Source organism: Vitis vinifera, chromosome 14, assembly GCF_030704535.1.
Source record: "Vitis vinifera cultivar Pinot Noir 40024 chromosome 14, ASM3070453v1".
Lineage (NCBI taxonomy): Eukaryota > Viridiplantae > Streptophyta > Magnoliopsida > Vitales > Vitaceae > Vitis > Vitis vinifera.
This window is the reverse complement of record NC_081818.1, coordinates 26,937,287-26,959,636: the sequence shown is the minus strand read 5'-3', so window position 1 is coordinate 26,959,636 and position 22,350 is coordinate 26,937,287. Positions and strand designations below refer to the sequence as shown.

Here is a 22,350-nt window from a genome sequence, read left to right as displayed (position 1 = left end):
TCTACTTTAACTATAATAACTATGAGTAAAGATCGTCCAAAAAAAATTATCCACTCACTTTTTCCTTGTTTCGATTCACGTCCTTTGCATTAATAATGCAAAATATGTGGACCTTATGTTTATTATTTGCTTTAATTATCCCTAAATCATAATGGTTTTTGAAATTAAACTATATTTAACACATTAAGTTGTATTAAGCTATATAAAAGTGTATTTGATAGTGATTTTAGGAAATGTTTCTACAATTTTTTATACTTTAGTGATAAAAATTTTCAAATATTAAAAAAATAAAAAACGCTTTCTAAAATCACTACTAAACAGACTTTAAATTAATTTATCAAAGTCAATTTGTATGTTAAGTTACAATATTAGGTTATTTTATCAAACATACTTAATGCAATTGATGACAGGGATGACAATGGGGTGGGTTTGGGATGAAATACTTTTATCCCATTTCCATCCCAATTATATAATTATTTCTTATCCTCGCCCCAAACCTCAGGACAGGGCGGATTGATGTGTTCCCATCCTCGTTTATGAAAAAATAAAATAAAAATAAAAATAAATTTCATTTAGCCTTGTCTTGTCCTATTTTGCTTCAAATGGGTACTTTGTTAGGTTAAGTTCTAACACAAAATCATATATCAAACACAACTGTTAGGAATTTGAGGCTAATCTAAATTATGGTAATCAACCTAGAGAAGGGGGATAAATAGGGTGATGGTCTCACAACAACAAATCTGTAAATCTTAGGGTCAACAAATAGTAAATACAAATAATATTAGATTTTGTATATGTTAACAGAGCTTAAACAATTTCATAATTCCATAACTCATTCTTAGTTCTACGAATACGAATTCCATTCTTAGTTCTATGAATACTAATTCCAAACTAAACCACTTCACCTAAATATCAAAATGTCTAAGTCCATTCTATACAATCCCATTGGATCTTCATGACCGATGTAAAAGTGTAAAGGTTGAGATTGAAGAGAGAAAAGACAATTGCAAAGAAAAAAGGTTAAGAAAAATTTACGAATAAGAAAATGATATGAGATATTGAGAAACATACAACGTGGAGTAGTAACTTGGTTTTAAGGGAGCTACTAAGGGTGTTCTTTAACTTGAAGCTCACAAAATAGGTTGTGGTTTTAGGGTAAAAGAATTGGGGGAAAAAGGAGTTGTCTACATAGAGAACCAGCAAATGAAGGTTGAAACAACTATTTATTTGGAGGGTGAATTGGTAAACTTATATGAGGGGTGGGTCTAGGCAAGTTGGTGCCAAATCCCTAAACCCGATTTGGGTTTTGAATAAGTCCTCATACTTGTCCCGTCCCGGATTAATACATTTCCATACTCATACTAATAGAACTAAGGCATGACAGGTAACTTGTTTAAACACTTTTTTATTAAGTATGAAGTGTTTAAACACTTTTTTTTCTTCCAAAAATAGCCTTATCATTTTTATTATATAAGTTTATATCCATTGTTTATCATTATTTTTTAAAAAAAATTGGGATAATGATTCTCCTTTAAAAACTTAATTTAGATAATATTTCTCTTTTAAAAAATTATCATAATTTTTTAAAATTAAAAAAAAACTTGATTTAGATAAATTTATCATAATTTAATTTTTCATTTTTAATTTATTCAATAAAAAAAGAGATTTAAATGAAAATCAAATAAATACATAAATACGAAAAATTGGTTTGAATTAATTTATTTTTTTGAATCCAAATTTTAAACAAAAATATTTCTTTAATGTGTATTCAATTAATATGATAATGATATATTATTGTTTTAATGGTTATTTCAATTTTTTTGCAGATGTTATAAGTTTTTCATAAAAAAATTTAATAAATTGTTATATTAATTGAAATTAATTTTTTTATGAATACTTATTTATCAAAATAAATATTAAAAATCATTATTTATTTATTTTATATATCTCATTAAAAAAATATCTTTTTTTCACATGGTTTCATTCCCTAAAATGACTTTTTGTACACGCTCATTCATATCAATTAATTCTATATATATGACTTTTCATATGTACCAATTCATATATGATATCTAGATGTAATTAATTATGATGTTTGTTTTATGAGTTTTTCTCTTAAATTTTTTTTATAATAATTATAATTTGTATTTTGAGTTTTTATTGTGTAAAAAGATTCTTAAAAATAAATTATACTGGATTCTAATTATCTTGGTAAATGTTAATGATTATTATTTATTTATTTTATATTCCTCATGTTTTTATGTTACTTTTTATAATTCCTTTTTATTTTATAAGTTTATTAATTAAAAAATATATTTAAATATCATCAATATTTTATGAATTTAAAATTATCATGATCTTTTAACTTTTATTTCAAAAGATAATAAATATTAACAAATTAAAACGTAAAAGTCAATTTTTTCATCTCATTAATTTACCCCTTAAATATGTTTGTCCTACTAAATTTTAATATGCTTTTATGTTTCCTTTTATTTATTACTCTTATTTTCTACTCATTTTATTAAATTCTAATATGCTTCAACATCTTCCATTGTCTATCATTTTTATTTATATTACTTATTTCATATGAAGTAGTTAATAGAAAATTTTCATAAACTACATGTCGCTTTTCATCTCTTCATATCATCTCTTCATATTAGGTAGACAACAACTCAATATATTTTTATGATATTTGAAAAATGGAGGACATGCGAAAAGGATGAAGAATCCTCACTAAAGAATTTGTTGCATAGATATTATGTCTTGAGAAGTATCTATATTTTCTTTTTATAATTGTTTAATTATGAATAGGTTGTTAATTTAAATTGTTATGTTTTTACTTATTTAACATTTCTTATTTTTAATGATTTGTCAATTTTTTATTTATATATTTTTTAATTTTATTATCACCACATATCTGATTCTTTATTTTAGGGAATCAAAATTTTATTATATTGATTCTTCTTTATTATATTGATTCTTCAATAGGGAATCAAAAGTTTATTATATTGATTCTTCAGAGTTATTATTTTGAGATCAATTTTTGATGTTGATTCTTCATGATATTTTTTGGGTCTATTCATTTGATTTATTTTTTGGGTTCAACTTGTTATAAGATTCAAAAATTTTCATTCTTTTTGAAAAGAATTGTTAGTTTTCTTGTTACTTTATTATTATTATTATTATTATTATTTTGTAAGAATATATCATTTGCTTGTGTTTAATTAATTAATTTTTTTTTTTGTGATTTATTTTTGTTTTAGGTCATTGGCAAGCAAGGAGGTCAACACACTTTTCTTGAAAAAACAAGATCGAAAAATGTAGATACACGATGATGATTATATTTATTAATCCAATAATTTAAAATCATTTAGAACTTTCATTTATATTTATAAAAAAGTTATGGGTTTTTGTAACATAAATAATAAAAATTTTATTTAGTTTTTTTCCTTTTAATTTATTTGAAGTTTTAAATGATCAAATTAATAGGTTGTGTTTTATTTAGATATTTGTGAATATCGATGAATTATTTTTAAAATTAATTTATTTTTTATTATCTTTGGACGATTATATAACATACAAAAATGTTTTTTTTTTTGGGAAATTGGAAATTTTTTTTTAAATAGATATTTTTTATAATCTTTTTGGGGAGAGATGAAAAAATTACATTAACTTGGATAAAAATAATATATTTTTTTGTAAAATAATTATATCCATATGTAAAAAATCATATTACTATTAAAATTTTAAATTCGCTTAAATATAAAATTAATATTTATCAAATGCAAAATATCAATAATTATAAAATTAATATTTAAAAATATATAAAATTGAAATATAAACTTTTTCTAATCTAAATTATCATTTCCATTTAAAAAAAAAAAGGATATAACACAACAATAAAAGATTTTTCAAATTAATAAAATTTGTATACATAAATTTTTTGATAAATTTATCTATGCTACGTATAAAAGTATGAAATATTTAAACATTTTTGTTTTCAAAAATAACTTTATCATTTCTATTATCTACGCTTGTATTTTATCATTATATCATTATTATATATTACATATTATATATAATTAATTCAGATAATGTTTTTGGACAACCTACAAACCAACATGACCCATGTTAAACGCGCATGTGTTCAATTACTAGTAAAAATAAAAAAACATGAATTAAATATTTTGAAATATAAATGTATAAAAAGTAATTTATATATGAATAAGGTGAAAATAAAACAATCAAAATAAAAGTGTTGTTACCATGAATAAAATAATAAAAAATTGATATAAAAGCAATCTAAAAAGTATAATTAATTAATCGATTAAATATAAATTTAATATATTGATGAATATAAGATATACAAATTTAAAAAAAATTAAAATTATTTATTATGAAAGTCAAGATAGACTTAAATTTGATTAAGAATCCTAATTTTGAAAAGCGTTAGAAATTTAAAAAGCTTTATTTTATCTTTTTATATTTTATTTTATAGAGATTGGGTATTTAACAATTTTTTTAAAAATTATTTTTAAAAATTGGGAGAATTTTTTATAAATCATTTTCAAAATAATTTTTTAATTATATAATATATCATACAAAATTTTAATTTGAAAGTTTCTAGCGGTTCTAAAAGAACCGCTGCATAACTGGGTACGGAATTATCATCTCAAAGTGTACGAATGGCAAAATTTGATCATGAGTTTCTAACCGACTGAACTCACGTTCCACAGCACTTTAGGGTTTCCTTGCCCCATCCCTGTTTACACAAAAGGATTCAATCATTCTTTGTCCTGACGCTTCGTTTTGGTCGAGCTCTTTGTTCAAGGTACTGTTCCACTCTCTATTCCAGTTCAATCGATCGACTTCTACGTTTGATACGATCGTTTGAATGCTGAAAAAATAATGAGAAAATGAAAGAAAATTTTGAATCGTAGAATTCTCACCATGTAGGGATTGAGAAGATAGAAAATTGCACTTTGTCTAAAACTTATATGACTCTTTGGTTTGTTGATCCGAGTTTTTTAATTTTATTTTAAGGAAAGTGAGAGAGATAACATAGTAACTAAAATATGTCTTTTTTTTTTTTTTTCTTTCATTTTCTTCGTAACCAACCAGAGGGTCGGATTTCACTCGAGTGCTTTATAACTTGTGAATGCTATTGCTGGAAATTTTGAATTTTAGGGTTCTCTTTCAATAACCGTGGAACTATTGTCAGTTTGGATGACTGAAATTTTTGTTAGATTAGCGGTCTTTGCCATCTCGGAATGTTCGCTTGCATAAAAATAGATTTAGTTTACATACAGAGAAAATATGAAAAAAAAAAGTAACAAGATTTTGAAAGGAACAATTTTCACAAGCGATGACTCGGGAATACAGAAAAATGCCAATTAAAATTCACACTGACTGTTTGGCTTAATTGGTGTGACGGGTGTTTTTGCTTTTTTCATCTTTTTGGAAGGAAAAGATGGGAGATAACAAATTATTGAAAATGGTGTTTTCTTTTATTGCTCTATTTTCTTGGAAACCAAACAGAGGAGTTTTCTCTTTGATGCTTTTAACTTGTGAGTGCTATTGTAAAAAATTTTGAATTATAGGATTTCATTTTGGACTACAACTCAAGCTAGATTTTTTATAAAATAAACTATATGAGAACATTACCTTACATAATTATATATATATATTAGATTTGGCTTGAATATTCACTAATTTGTTTGCTAATTTTACTATGTAAACATAAATGATATCTACTATGTTGCAAGTGAATCCCAATATAAATGGAAGTATTTGGAAGGAAAGGAAGAAAATAAAAAAAAAATAAAAACTCTTATCTTAAAAAGAGAGAGAAAAAAAAAAAGAATTTTGAAGTGCAAAATAAGTAAAATGAATTTAATTTCATCTGCTATAACCCGTGAATAATAAAAATGTGGAGTATGAGGGGAAATAAGTGATATGACTGAGGTACATTGGGAAGAAAAAAAGTCCATGAATTCTTCATAATTTTATATATTGTATGGATATGGTTATAGATATAGATGTTTAAACATTGATTGATTTTTTATCAAAGTATTTTTGATAGAAGTGCTGAAAAGTGCTTTTACGAGAATCACTTAAATGAGCCGCCTTATATCTTATGCGAGGATTGAAAGTTGATGTTAGCAATTTTTGGGAGATATTCTTAGGAAAAACTATTTTGGATGCTTGTTACTTTCCAATCACCCACATATTAGAATGCTTTGGTCCCCTCTTGGTGAAGGGAATGAGGAAAAAAGCGATAGGAAATTTCTTTGGTTTTGGAGGGATGTGGGTTCTCATTAAAGGCCATGATAATGAGATTTTGGAAGTATTAATGGAGATTGATGTGAGAAGAGGTGAGCAAGGGTTTAAATAGCTCAAATCAAATTAAAGAAGTAGGTAATAAGAACCTGTCCAAGAAAGAAAGTAGTTGAGAATGCAACTAATTGTTAGGTTTTTGCCCTCTTGAGGAAAATTGGAGGCTTGCATGATCCAAATAAGAGCAGAGTGATTAAATCCTTTATGTGGGGGAAAAACCATAGTTGTGAAAGGCGCGTCTTGGCTCCAAGCGGCTTGACGCAACCCTTCGGCGCCTCGCCTGAAGGCAAGCGACGCCCTTTCACAAAGGTGCTGCTTAGGCGTGCAAGGCGCTCACCTCCGGCAAGGTGCGATGCGGCCCACAGGTGCGCCTTCACCTCCTATCTCTTTCTTCTTTTTCTTCTTCCGGTCTTCTTCTCTGGCGACAGGTTGCCAAGGGCAAAAAGAAGCTTTTTATTTTTATTTTTTTATTAATTGAGACCAAAACAAAGTCGTTTTGGACCTTTAATTTTTTTTTTTCAAAGGGTCAAAACGATGTCGTTTTGTTCCCCGTTGTTTGAAAAGAACAGGCCAAAACGACATTGTTTTGGAGCCTGCTTTTTGAAAATAAAAAACAGGCCAAAACGACACTGTTTTGACCCTGTCTTTCATTCTAGCCCATTTTTCTGGTAGTTTTCAACCCGACAACACCCAAAACATTGCCTTAGCCTCTGCTGTGCTGTGAAGAAGCGAAGAGAATGAAGAAAAGGAGGAAAAAATAGAGGAAAAATAGACTTACCTTTCCTAAACCTTGGTGTTTAATGATGTTTTTGAACTGTGGACAAATTGCATGTTTTGGTTTGGAAACTTTGGATTTGGATATGTATCGGCAATCATGGTGCTTTGTTTTTATGCTTGGAGTTCTTTAATTTTATATTTTTTTGTTGATTAAATTGAAATTTTAGATAATATGTGATGATTTATGTGTTTAAGACAAATAAATGATTATTAAATTTGATTATATTGTATAAAAACATATATGTAAATTAGGGTGCGCCTCACTTCACTAAAGCCTGCGCTTTAGGTGCTCCTTGCGCCTTAGGCTCCAGGAGTACTTTGTGCCTTGGTGTGCCTTGAGCCTTTTAAAACTATGGGAAAAACGCAATTTTGTTTGTTTATAGGAAACAAAAATCAATTAAATGACCCTTGAGATAGGTAGGAGCTTGGGCTTAGGTTGGAGTTTAGGATAGAGTATAGTGCTAAAAGACACAAGAGGCATCTAAGTTGTCTCTTGATGCTTAGGCTTAGGTGCAACTTAGGGCGAGCTTGAGTTTAATGAAGCAAAATCTAGGGCGCATGTTAATTTATAAAATATGATCCAAAATTCAATCCAAGTAATAAAGAATTCAAGAATTTAAAAGATGCATCCAACAAAAAACTATTGCAATTATGCAAACTTTTGATTTATTTGGAAATTTCAACAGTAAAAGTGTTAAAAAAGAGAAAAGAAAATAAAAAAGAAAAGAAAAGAAAATAGATGATGTGGGCCTCTTGGTAGGCAAAGTGCTATAGCTAGGGAATTGTTGTGCCTTGAGCTAGCCTTGCCTTTAACAACTATGGGTGAGGCTATCTTGATGCTAGGGTTTAGCCAAAGGGATTCTATTGATGTGGGGTTGCAAACTCTTGGAATGCTTGGAAATTGAGGTAGGGTAGTGTAGATTTTCTTTGTTATTTAGAAATTGTGGATCCAATTTCATTTAGGGGTTCATAAGTATTTAGGGTCTTGATGGGGATGAAGAGAATGGAGATATGGGAGGAGTTGGGCTCCATTAAAGGTTTGTGGGAAGAACATGGTATTTAGTTGGGGAATTCTATGTGATTCAATATCTAGTGAAAAATGAAATTGTAGTCAAATAACATTAGTGATAAGGGAATTCTCAAAATCTACAAAGGAGTTTTGAGTTGGTGGATCCTCCACTAAAAGGAGGTGTTTTTACTTACAATGAGGGCTTGTCTAAACCTCATTTGGGCCACTTTAGGAGGAACAATTTCCTTTGTATCCAAACAATTATTTCCAAGGCCCATCTTAGATTATCTCCTGTTCCTTTGTTTTCTTTTTGTTGGGGCTTGGTGTTAAAAGTGGAGGGCTTTGAGGATTTTGACAAGATTTGGTGGTGGAGTTATGAGTTTAGGGGCAATCCCAATTTTATTCCTGTTAAAAAGCTGAAAAATATGAAGGAACATGTAAAGAAATGATATTGAAAGGTCTTTGACAATGAGACTCTATTGTTTTCCTTGCTTCCCTTTGGGCTTTCTGCTCCAAGGCATTTAAGGGGACTCCCCTTAATGTGATTCAATTGGATTGGATAGCGGTGTGTACTCCATAAGGATTGGTCCTTAGTGGGAGTTCGTTTGTTTTATGTGTATTTTCCTGTAATTTAGTTGTATTTGGTGGGAGGATTTCTCATCCTTCTTCTTGTACTTCTTTTTTCTATCAATATATCTTTGTGTCGTTTCCAATAAAAAAAAAAAAGGTCTTTGACAATGTGTCCCTTTAGGAAAGATGCAACATTGGACAAGATAAGAGGTCTTTGTCAATATGTCCTTTAGGAAAGAAGGAGTTTTGGACAAGATAAGATTTTTAGATGTTGATGAGACAAGAGTTTGAGATGTTAAAGAAAGTGAAGGACCTTTTGTCTTAGGAGGATGAGGATAATCCAAAAGCGGTAGATGATAAATTTAGTCATTTAGCCATTTTAGAGAAAATTTCTCGAAGACAAAAATCAAGGCCTCTATGGCTTAAGGAAGAGAATAAAAACATGAAAAAATTTCATTGCATGACTAGTGATTATTGGAGAAAGAATCTTATTTTATTTTTGATAAGCAAGCAAAGAAATGTATTAACAACGTTTAGTAAAACAACACATCAAAGTTTCAAAAGGGGCATACGGGGGATGTTAGAAGTAGGCTCAAAGAGAATAAGGAATCATTTTCCAAGGAAGTAGATTCGAAGGGTGGGGTTTGTCATTTTTTTTTCATTTTATACTTGAGAATCCACAATGTAGGAGTCTTAATTGTCATAGACTTAGGTGTTTCTTAAGCAATCATGTGACACTTAGACAATTGAAGGTTCTAGAAGTTGCAAAGTTAGTCTTTTCCAAATTTAGCTTTCAATGATAAGTAATGATACATGTGACATAAACAAGAGATGAGCAAAGAAGGCAATAATTAGAGAGTTTTGTACTCAAATGGACTTTACAATGCTTTGGAAGCCCCTAAGTGCTTCGTGCTTTGGCTAAATCAGACCTTCTCCTATTTATAGGCACATGTGGAACTCTTTACAACCCTTATGGCTCCTTATAATTCTAGAATATTCTATATGTAAAAATTCTATAGAATACTCCACACAACTCTAAGGACTCCTACCCATTTGCAGAGATGAGTAGATGTCTCTAGCTTCTTATGGAAGCTTCTTACCCCCATATAAGCTCAAGTGAGGGGTAATTTTAGTAGGTTGTGACAAAATGCTAAGGATGATTTTATCAATTTCATTGATGACTTGGATAAAGAAGTTTGGAAGTTCCTTTCAAGGAAGAGGAGGTATTTACTACCTTTTGAGGTACGGTTGTAGATAACCCATGTAGTGTTGATGACTTTTCAATGGCTTTTTGGTAGGTTTGTTCACTACATTGGGAAGAGAAATAATGGAGTTCTACAAGGGGTTCTATTTGAATGAATCCTTTGAATAAAGCCTTAATGCTATTTTTCTAGTTCTTATCCCTAAAAATGGTGAACAAACTACATTAAAGATTTTACACCAATCAACTTACATGGGGGCCTATATAAACTCATAATAGAGGTGTTAGTGAATAGATTGAGAAGGGTGATTGCGAAGGTAGTGATGAAGTCTCATAATGCCTTTGTTGGAGGTAGACCAATTTTAGGTGCAGCCTTGGTTGCCAATGAAGCTATTGATATAAGGAAGAGAAGCTCTAGGGTGGGCTTAGTATGCAAATTGGATAGAAAGAAAGCCTACGACAATGTAGAATTGAATTTCCTCCTGTTTGTCATGGAAAAAAATGGGATTCAACAAAGATGGATAAGGCATATTCATTTTTTATATCAATAATGACTAATGAAAATGTCTGTATTGGTTAATGGTTACTCCACTCTTTGAGAGAGGATTTCCTTTTACTTTTAAGTCTAACTTCTTCATAAAATGTTAGAGTGGCAGATCGTGGGAGGTTAATGAGTGTGGAGGTCATTAGCTCTTTCTTTTTAGATGACTCTTTCAGGGATAGGAAGATGATTAATTTTTAAGGCTCATTCATGATGAGCTTCCAAGAAAAAGGAAAACCTATCAAAAAAAAAAAAAAAAAAAAAAGCTTCCAAGCAAAAGGAAAGGATAATATAGGGTGGGAGGAAAGAAGGGAAGTTTCCAAGTAAAATCTTGTTATAATTCCTTATGTGTTGAGAATTCAAAAGGAGCCTTAGGAAGTTTGGGGTACTTGTGTTCCTTTAAGGATATGTGTTTTTTTTTTTTTTTTTGCTTGGGAGGATGTGTGAGGGAAGATCCTAACTATTGATCTCTTTATGAGTAGAGGGTGGAAAAGGTAAAGAGATGCAATCTTTGTAAATTTAATGAAGAATTAATAGATCATCTTACCTAATGTAAGTGAACCAAATAGTTGTGGGACATGTTTTTTTTGGCTATGTTTAGGTTGTGATGAGTATTACTAGATAATTAAAGAAATCACTTGTTAGGATAGAAGATTTTAGAAGGATAAGTGGTGTGGAAATGAGGCTTTGTGTGTTTTTTTTCCCTCTTTATTTTCCATAGCGGTTTCAAAAGAGGCACGAGTGGTAGATGTTTGGGGCTCCACGGTTAAGGCTGGTGGTTGGAATATGAGTTTCTCTAGGCCTTTTAATGATTGAGAGCTGAATATTGTGGAACAGTTCCTTTCGAGAATCCAAGAAAAGAGGGTGTCCCAAGACTTGGAAGATAAGGTGCTTTGGACAAAATCAAAGAGCGGGATGTTTTTTGTTTAGTCCCTTTATGTTGCTTTGGAGCTAGAAGGTGTAGTCCCATTTACAAGGATTATCATTTGGAGCCCTTACGTACCTTTACGGCGGGTTTTTCTCGCTTAGGAAGCATTGTGAGGAATGGCCTTAACTCTGGATTAGGTGAAGAGGAGGGGCTAAGGGGTGGTCTTTAGCAAATAGATATTTCCTTGGCCATGTTGAAAAAGAAACCATAGATCACTTCATTGCGTTAAGGCTAGGGTGTTGTGGCAGTTACTTTTTGCTCTTTTTGGTGTGTCTTGGGTCTTACCCTTGTTGATTAGAGAGACTCTCCTTGGTTGGCATGACTGCTTTATGGGCAAGAAGCGCGAAAAGGAATGAAAGACATCTTCTTTATGCATCTTTTAGACAATTTGGAAGGAAAGAAATAGAATTGCTTTTGATAACGAAGAGCTTTTGGTACAAAGATTGAAAAATTCTTTTGTTTGTACTTTCTGGTCTTGGACAAAGTCGTGTATAGATGACAAATCTCTTTCTCTAATTAATTTTTTTGATTGGTTGGGCTCTAGATGAGGACGAGTGAGATTTTTTGTGGCTCCTCCTTTTGGTAGGTTTTGTCTTTAGGCAACAATTGTATACTTCCTATATGCTTTGGGATGCCTTTTGGGCACCATTTTTTCTTATTCAATACTATCTTGATTTTACCTATCCAAAAAAATAAAAAAAATAAAAAAAATTGAATTGGGTTGGTAATTTGCGTAATAGGGGTATTGTTGTAAAGTTGTTCAAAGCTCGATTCTCTTAGCTTAGATGATTTACTTGTCAATTCATAATTAGTATAATATGCCTTTAGAGGTTGTATTTACTCGCACTACGGTGCAAATTCGGCATGAGGATTGTAAAAGGCAATTCAATGCTTCAGTTGGAAAATCTTGTAACAAGTCTTGAAACATCTTGGCGCCCTTCTTTAGGGGGTTTTAAGACAATTGCTTTTACCTATCAAAAAGTCTTGAAACATCTTGGCAAGGGCTGTTTTGGATTTAACTCGGCCAAGTAGTACCCTTCTTGACCGATACTTTGAACCTTGCATTTTAATAGTAGGTAGCCTTGATAAAGCAACACATGCTTAGAGAAAAAAAAGGAACAAGAAGATTTTCTACTTTTTGCTGACCAAGATACCTAAGATATGTGAAAAAAAATATTTTGTATTTTTGCCACCCAAGATATTTGAAAGATGTAAGATATGTTTCTATTATTTGAAGTTGTTTGGTCACTTGTAATGAAATTTGGAGTCATTAGGAGCATTAGTGATGGTTGAAGTTCTATGTAGAATATGGTTTGAATTAGCTACTTATTGCTTAAAGATTTACCTATTAAGGAATAGATAGTCTTGGTTTGGAAACTTTGATTTTAATACTTACAATAAGACTCAAGATGATGACATGATGTTATTATTTACATAATTTGGAGTTCTCTTATGTTTCTTTTTTTCTTCTCTTCTTTTCTTTTTCCACCTTTATTTATTTATTTATTTATTAAGAAATAAACAATTCATTCCATTTAATTACAAGAATATATAAATAAGGATGAGTAGTCCTTAAAAAAAAGGGAAAAACCTAAATCTAACCAAAAATGAGAAAGAGTAGTAGAAAAGAAAGCAAACTAGGAACTAGAATGGATAATTACCAAAAACCCTTCAAAATGAAGCAACTCTTTAGACAAGAACCAAGACTACGGTTGATGGAGATAGAAATTCCTCCAATCATACAACTATTTGGCCAAATCCTTAGCTAGATGATCTGATATTTAATTAGTTAAGAAAATCTAAGTGAAGGAGAAACACAAAAGTTTAGCATTTGTTGAGTTATTTGATGCAATCATCCTTCATACTTCCATGAACCTTGTTTTTACTTTAATACCTAGGAGATCCAATAGTAGAATCTTGTAAACTATGAGAGTGCACAACCCTAAAGATCTAGCCCAAACTTATTCCTTCTGAAGAGGCTTAAATCTTTGACTCAATTGTTGATCCTAGTCCAACAAGTCTTAGAGAAAGCTCTTAGCATAATACTATTTTATCCCTAATCATGATTGCAATCCCTTGCTACCTGGGTTACCCAAAAAGCAATGATCAAACTTTAGCTTAAGGGCACCTAGTAGTGGAGGTATCTGCTTAGCTTGTACCTCATCATCACTCCTCCCAAACAAAGAGTAGTATGATTCACCGCAATGGAACTTTAAAAAGACTTTGTTACTAAAGCCACAAAGGAAGATAGATAATGTATAACCTCCTATAAACAACCATCAACCTCATCTATTCAAATGTTTTTGGCATTTCTCTCAAACTAGATTATTAGATCAAAGCAAGATGTGCCACTCTCCACATAACTCTATACCACTTTGTCAAAAGCAAAAGGTGATGTCAAGGTGATATGACTCTTTTTAGCATAAGGCGAAAGGTGAAAAACAAGGTGATAACTTGACTATAATAAGGTGATAAAAAATATATATATATTTACCTATTCGATACTTAACCAATATAAGTGTTGTCTTCAACAATTAGCACTATTAATTTTTCATTGCTTATGATGTCTTATAAAGTTAACAAAATAGTAATAATTATTCAAAGCGTTAAATATTATATCCTATATTATAAAAAACATCATATTGTTTAGAGATATTCATCTTGTCTAAATGCATATTCTAATTTTTCAAATATCTAAAAAGCAAAATAAAAAACAAAATAAGAGATTGAACATTCTAGAGAAGCTCTAGGCATCGTTGAAATTAAAATTGTCATCACTTCCATCAAGACTAGATTGATAGGCCTCTATCTTATTATCTCTATGAATGATAATATAATATTTCATCTTATACTTTGTTTAATCCAATGCTAGATTGAATGAAATTATGATTGAGGTATGTTTAATCTTAACTCATGGTCAAAGGTGATTGCCTCTATGCTTTGTGCCTTATCCCAAGGTGATTGTCTAGGCGTTGCCTCTTTGAAGTAGCCTTGCCTAGGTCTTTAAGAAGTGACCTTTATCTGCCTTGCCAGGCTTGATGGCCTAGGTGATCTAGGCAATCGCCTTTGATAACACTGATCTTAGTAGACCTATGGACTCTTGAAAGGCAACAATCATCATGTCTACCAAAATCCTGGGAGGGACCAAATTGATCCTTACAAGTGACCAAGGAGGATGAATTGTTTGCCATTTTTTTGTGAAGGTGTCACAATTAATTACTCCCGTTTTTTTTTTCTTTTGTAAAGATAAAACAAATTCTATTCTCTCCTATTTACTACCTACTATAGCAATGAAGAATCAAATTATTACTCTATTTATTCCTTTCAAGAGTAGGAGATTAATGGATCTCAAGATAAAATAAAGGTTGGGGAATTTAGTCCAAAACAGTCCATTGCTCATCTAAAAAAACTCTTTTGTTCCTCGCTAATCAAAATAACAAACATGAGACAAAAAATCTGGAAGATCCTCAGCAATAGCTTTCTAATGACAATGATTCAACCATTTGCCTATGATTTATGTTGCAAAAATTGTAATCGAGTGTTTCTTGTCTTGTTGCAAAGTGCTTTGGGTAATTGTTTGTTGTTTCATTAACTGTCTTACATTAATAGTAAAATTTCTTGATTTTCTTCTTCATGCATTTCTTTTTAATTAGTTACCTTCATGCATATGTAGTTATGTTTGTAAATTATTATTATCATTTTTCACGGGAAAACTTTTTTTTTTTGGGTCCTCACTAGGACTCGATCCTAAACCTCGCACAACCTCACCTCAACCACTTGCCACTTGAGCCAAGCCTCAAGCGTAGAGTTATTTTTGTAAATTTGTAGCACACATTAACATTGGTGTTAGTTTATACAAGTTTAATGTTATATTCACATGGATTATTGACATATGTGTGTTGTGTGCTATGATCAATGTTCTACATTTTAAAGTTTGTTACCATCCTCACGAGAACTTCAAAAATGGAAAACTAATAAATTAAACACATATTTTCATTCTTCCATCATTATTAGTCTTGTCAGCATCAAATCATCCAAGTGATATATCTTTAATTCAACTAATACCTTCTCAATTTTCGTTGGAATAATAATTACACTCAAACATCATCTATCAAAAAAAAAAAATAATTACACTCAAACATCAATTTTTTGAGAGTGCCTTTGGCGACATGCGCACAATAGTTTCTGTATAGTATCATCCCTCTCCCTTCCTTTAATTTTTATCATCCATTTTTAATCTTTAGGTACAGCTTAAACAGTAATAAAATAACCTTAGGGCCTATTTTAACTTGCTCATACCTCAGACCTTGGGTTGTTTGGAATTCAAAGTGCAACAATAATTGTCATGCATAATCAATAAATGTCATGTGTAACCACCATCATTGTGTGCGTGTGTGTGTATAAAATGCACTAAGTTCTGATAAGCACCTTTGATTTTATATAACTTTACATGAAACAAGTGTTATGTTGTATGTATCATATCTGTATCATAATTTTTTGACACCTTCGATATATAATGTTTTAATTTGCAATACCATTTTTCCTTCTAGAAGGAGGGAAGGCTTGTATTGAGCCCTTCCCTTAATTACTTATCACTAAAGACTCAGGATTGTGTTCTAAAATGTGCTGATAAACTATTGTTTTCATTTGCAGTGTTGGGGGTTTCCCTTTCACATGTCAGAAGGATCAAAGTGTGTGGTTGCTTCTGCTGAACACAATAAAGTAGGACCAAATTACTTTGGTTTCTATGTGCGTGAAGTAGCAGAGTTACTCTCGCAAGATAAGGATTTTCTACCTTGCTCTTCCCAAGCCTCTGAATTATCTGCAAGAACAGGTGGACAAGTTAGGGATGGGGATAAAATAAAGCATGGTTGTGATGGTAAAGAGGCCAAGAGCTCTTCTAGTTCTGGTTCTTTGTTTAGTAATGGCATTGGAGCTGGGATTTCAGATTTTAAAAATGAGAGATTGAAAGCATTGCTCAGGCAGAGTGTGACTTCTCTGACACAGGAAGTTGATGAGGTAAATTAATTACATACACCCATTCATTCATATAGGTAAATTTAATTATATTCCCCTGTTTAAAGCATAGATGCGCAGTATGAGCAAACTTCCCTTGTGTTTATTTTGGACTATATGACAAGAGACAAATCACATTTCATTTTATGATGAGGAGCATTCTGGTCATGCACTCTCAAAAGTTTATTCCTTTGTGCTCTTCTTGTTTAGTGCGGAAAGTTTATGGCTATGACATCCTTCTCTTAGATTTTGTTGATTGGTTGGGTTGTAGTTAAGAAGAGGTTTTAATTTTAATTTTATTTTGTTTTAATATTTTGTTCTCTTTCTCTTTTCTTCTATACTGTTTTGGTGCATCCCCCTTCCTTTCTCTTTTAAGTAGGTGCTTTTAATAAATTAATCTTTGCATTTTTTCTTTATTTTTTATTTTTTCAAATAAAGAAGCAAACTCCGGTTACTTGTAGGTTCTTGGAATATGAATTTTTGAAGATTGGTTATTTAATGTTTGGCATGTCTCTGAACAATGAAATGACCTATGGAATGAGGCATACTTTTTAAGTTCATTAGTTTGGTTTCATGTGATCCACTCAGAAGTAGGAAAAGGTTAAAATCTGTTAACTATGTTATTGTCAATATAAGACTGTTTTTACATGTTAACCTTGAGGACACATTTTTATTTCCTGCAGGATGTGAAAAACATTCTGATAAAAACTGTTTTTTTCTTTTTTTCTTTTTTTAAATTATTGAACCCTATAATTCTTATATGTCACATGTTGGATACTTTTAAGAATCTTAATGTTTCAATATTCATCTATATGGCATTTGGAAGCAGATGCTCGATCCTGTTCTAGCTATACGTCAGATACAAGCACATTTAAGATACAAAAAGCATCAATCCCGTAATTCGAATGGTGAATCTGATGGTTGTGCAGGGCAATTTCCCTGTAAGAAGCGTAAGATGTCCTCTCCAAATGCTAGTCATATCAGTTGTGGATCTAGTAGAGAGGTTAGCCTTTTGTGATCTCTTTATAATGATATTATCAATTTCTGTTTAAATATTTGTTTAACACACACACATACACACCCCTTGATGGTCCACAACTATATTTCTAAAATTATAAGCCAAATTACCCTCAGAACGTTGATGGAAGTGCTCATACTCTCTGCTTTTGAAAGATAGTTCAAGTTTATTCAGTTGGTTGTGTGGAACCCATAAACTGATTCTATTCTGCCTCTTGTTTGATATTAACTTGACAAGATTTAATATGGTTTTTGGTTGATTACAATGATAATTGGAATTATATGAAATAAACTTCTTTTTAAGCTGAACTCTATATGCACCCAAGAATGTCTGTAAACATCATTATATAGATGAAAGCATTTAGTTAGATCTTCAAATCTAGTAATGTTTATTTCTCTAATTGACTTTAATAGACTAGGCACACGGCTCAAATTATGTTTAGATGTGGTTCCTTGTTTTTGTTGTTTTATGCATCTGATGTTGCAGATGTCTTTTGGATGCTCTACTTAAACAACTAATTAACTGTCTGTTGGATTCTTATTTTCTGTTTTTAAAAACATAAAGTGGTAGTAACTCCTATAAAATGCAAGAACTCTTGGAGATGTACCTTAAAAAGATAATGGTTTTTAAAAACCATTTCTAAAAAATTGAGGTATTGAAAAACTTTTACCACCTCTAATTTGAAAAATTTTAGAAACAATTTTTAAGAACACAAGGTAAGTTCACACCTTTTGTTTAAAATTAAAAAATAGGAAGTGCGTCCTAATGACACCTAAGTTATTTTGGAACTTTGAATTGAACCTGTTGAATATATGTTGGCAATAATCATGATAATTGAATTCTGATTAAAAAAAAAAAAAACAATCATCCTAATTGAAAACATGCATTTGATTACGTATTTTAACACAAAACTGAGGGATCATTGCTTAAGATAAAACAACATAGAAAGATAGAAGAAAATCATTAGAATAGTTGCATTGTTCTTTCATTGATGTTCTTTATATGAATATGTATGTATAAGCTTAGTGGTTTTATTTTTGGTTAGAGTTCTTGCTGCTTTATTAAGCTATTAAAGTTTTTTGTAGTGGCCACGTGCGAAAATTATTTTTTGATGTTTTCTCATGTGTGATTGTGGTAGCTAAAGGTTCATGGAATGCTGACATTATGAGAGAAGTCATTGATATTTCAAGAGTATTAAACTGCCTTTTATTTTGTATTATTTGATCGGCAATTCAAAGGCTGATTTCCAGGAAAAAAAAAATCATCTAAAGTTGAAGCTTTGACTTTGGATGACTTCTAGGGTGAATGTTGTTCCCCTCAGCAATAACATTCTATTGTTTCTTTGCTTTTGTTCCTGTACTTGCCTCCATTTGTTCAGTGAAATTCCCTTCAGATTTCCGACAAATGGTTGTTTGTTAATAGTGATCAATTTTTTTCTTATTTTCTAGAGAATGAAGCATGCAAAGCTTGATATGAAACTGAGCAAATGTTGAGATTCCTCTCTCTCTCTCTCTCTCTCCCCCTTCTTTAAATATATAGGGTTCAGCATTTGAGTGCGTGGATGGGGCTTCTTCGGAAAAAAGAAAATCCAATATTGTTAAAAGCTGTGCTCATTGCCACACTACAGAGACCTTGAGGTGGCGAACTGGTCCAGAGGGGCATAAGGTGACCATCAATTCTGTTTTTACTCCATTATATATTGTATACATTATTTATTTTGGTTCTCCATTTTCAGTCTCTATGTGATGCTTGTGGAATCAGACTTGAAAAGCAAAGGGAGCCTCTTTTTTGTTCAAATACAGGAGCTGAGAAAGAAAATGGAGAAGTAAGAACAATCAACTTTGATGTTTAGATCTTAGATAGATTTGCTGGATTTGGAATGTTCAATATTGTGCTGTGGTCAGTGGTAGAGGAGGTATCAGAGGGTTGGAGAGGAAGTGGAATGCAATAGGCCAATAACTTCCTCCTCCCTCCCTTCTCTGTCCCTCCAACTGTCTCACTAGAGTTTGAGCTCAGTATGGTTACAGCTCTTCTTCTGTGTATAATTATTGTTCACAATAATTCTGTTACTTCCGTTAAAGACAAAAGAATACTTCTATTGGCTTCTAAATTAAAGTCAGTTTATGTGTACACATTTGGGCTTTATGGTTGGTCATGGAAAACTTATGGATGTGGGTGGCCTTAATTTGTTTTGTCCCAGGTGAATGACGATCTGAAGATCCTTCTAGAGAATGATTGCTCACTGGTTGAGGAGAGAGTGAAGAAATATTCGGATGAACTATCTGGAACAGTAACATTCCAAAAATTCATTCTTTTCCAAACTCCAAAGCATTTTCTTATCTTATTGTTCTTACTTATGGCTACAATGCCAACTATTTTGTGGTTTTCATGCTGGCCTTGAATCAGAAATTAGTATGCTGAAAGTTTCTTTATATTTTTTCAGCTAGGGCTTATGGAGCAGCAACTTGAACAACTTCTGGACACTGTAATGTGCCAGTGCAGGTACATTGCTTCGATTTCATTGAACTTGTTGAGGGGAAGCTTGGTTGGTTTGTCCCCTTTGTTCTCAACCGAAAAGGCATATGGGTTTATGCATGTAAAATAAATGCCCTCTCAAAGCTTTTGGCTATAAAGGACTGGTGGTTTTATAGGAAAATGGAAAGCGCAAACCTTATAGTTGGCTGGTATGATTGGTTCTAGAAGTCCATGCCAGCACTTCTCTTGTGCAAATATAAAAAATTGCATTGATTTTTTGGAAGACATGTGACATGTGATTTAGCAGCCTTTGACACTCGAGCTATGACTCAAGTGGGTTAGCTCAGGCCAAAGCCAGTCAAGCCCAAGTGAAGGTAATCATTAGGTTTCAAACAGCTCAAATCAAGTATGATCTGAATATTTCCATTGTGGAATTATAATATTCTATAGGATGTCCCATGTATGGCTTGAGGTTTTTGTTTTGTTGCTTCCTGGAATAATATTATTCCATGGAATGCCCACCTTGTGCCTTAAGATTGTTGTTGCATGAGCTCTGGGTGGAAGAGAGGCTTCAGACACGAGAGACAGTGCATTCCATTCAAGCTGACCAACCCCCCCAACAACTAAATTAAACAAGGAATGGGATTTAATGAGAGTTAAGTCAGAACTCAGCCGCTTGGGATATATGGTAGCCCAGATATTTTCCGTGACAAAACTTGCGTTTATTTTACGTTTGACCGGGTGTGTATCTTAACTCCTTAACATTCCACGAAACACAAGATGGAGAAATTTTACCTCCTTCGGGCTCATCCGTTAAGATGCATTTGCCTTCTGTCATACTGTCCCGTAGATGGTGCCATTTTTTAATGTGCATTTTGTAATTATTTCTTTTCTGATAGTTTTCTATCTGTTAATTGACTGCTATTTGTCCCTTAATGACTGGCTTTGCTTACATCTGTGAATGACATGCCCCAGTGCCTTGCTTTTCAACTTGACTGAATCAGTAACACCAGAGATCTTAACTTCAATTGCAGGCCAATGACCCGCCGTGAGAAGCAACAGCTTCAAAAAATGATTCAGAAGCTACCTCCTAAAAATCTTGAACGTGCTGTGGAAATTATCCAGCGTGGTAAGCTACCAGAAATACACTCTGATGAAATCCATGTCAATCTGGAAAAAGAAGTAAGTAAAAACCATCAAGTTATGATTGCCTATATATATAGAGAGAGAAAGATCTTCACCAAGCCAATCATGCCAATATTGTGTTGTTATTTGTAGGATAATGCAACATTGTGGAGATTGTATTATTATGTTGAAGCAGTTGAAAAGGCTAGGAAGCTTTCAAGGTAGCTCCACTGAATTGATCTGTATCAGGGCGAGAGGGGGCTTTCCCTTGCTGAACTCTGAAGTGCGTAGCCTCAACTTAATTTTCTGAAGATCGATTACAGAAGAGATGATGGGAGCCTCTCACACCAATTTTCAGTACTTGAGTAAATTTACAAAATTACATGCAAATCAACCTGGTAAAAATGATACTAAGAGAACCAAGGGCAAAAGGTTCAAGCATACCCCATTTTCTCAAGGAATTGGGATATAAGGTTCTGCAGCATGTAGGTAGGTCTCGGCAGTTGAACTCTTCATTTCCCCTTTGTTCATGATGTCTAGTACTTCAGATATTCATACTGTAAATTTTGTAAAATTTTAAACTCAAAGCCACAGGCGTTTTCACGTTCAAGTTCAGGCATTGGTTAGCTAAACATTTAATGTAGGTGTGGCATGCAATTCTCTAGGGTTGCCGAATGAGTTAAACAATGTATAGCGTGGGCAAGATTTCATGTAACTTTCATACTAGAAATTAATCGCTGAAGTGGATTTCTAACTAATGTTTCTTTTTCTTTTCTAGTTTCCTTGGATCATGTTGAAATTGTGTATCAACTAAGGGAGGTGATGTAATCCCCGGCAAAAAAATAAGATTCATTGCAGCAAGTAATATAGTTTCTAAGCATACGCTATGCATTTTATGAGAACCAAACATAGGCTTAAAAGAATATAATTTTGTGTGAATTGGAGGCAGGGCATGCATAATGTCACCTCAATTTGATTAAACCAACTAGTTGGGAGTTGACAGGCAAACAGGGAACAAGATACATTGTTTTTCTTCTATCTTGCCAGGTTCTTTGGAAATCCATTAACGTAAATGATTCACCTCCAATTGTTTTAAGCACCATCCCCAGTGCACAAGTTGGTCAAATAAACTGCAGGGCCCAACCAATTCAGCAGAGGACCTTCATTGTAAGCCCAGGGTTGGGGGAAGACAGATTTTTGTGTTCAAAAAATATTGTGCAATATTTCATTTTCCAAGCAGTTTCTCTTCCCCAGAAATGGGAACTTAAGCCAACAACATATCAACAGTGTTATTGGTTTCAGACTTTCAGTACAAGATTTGATTATCTAATGAGATTAATTGGATCATTGCACC

The 22,350-nt window shown here is 32.1% G+C and overlaps 1 protein-coding gene across 2 annotated transcripts; it reads left to right on the top strand.

Annotated features, from left to right (window-relative positions):
* The first annotated feature begins 4,591 nt into the window (after positions 1-4,591).
* LOC100255968 (GATA transcription factor 7) lies at positions 4,592-21,754 on the top strand. Of its 2 annotated transcripts, none has more exons than XM_010662532.3 (9): positions 4,592-4,831; positions 16,016-16,381; positions 17,208-17,381; positions 18,936-19,061; positions 19,132-19,221; positions 19,597-19,686; positions 19,840-19,898; positions 20,906-21,053; positions 21,150-21,754. In XM_010662532.3, exons 2-9 carry the CDS (start codon positions 16,037-16,039, stop codon positions 21,219-21,221), a joined length of 1,104 nt encoding a protein of 367 aa, XP_010660834.1. In that variant the 5' UTR covers positions 4,592-4,831; positions 16,016-16,036; the 3' UTR covers positions 21,222-21,754. The 2 variants fall into 2 exon arrangements, with proteins under 2 accessions (XP_010660834.1, XP_010660835.1); XM_010662533.3 differs by lacking the exon at positions 4,592-4,831 and adding an exon at positions 4,857-6,701.
* Positions 21,755-22,350: the final 596 nt, after the last annotated feature.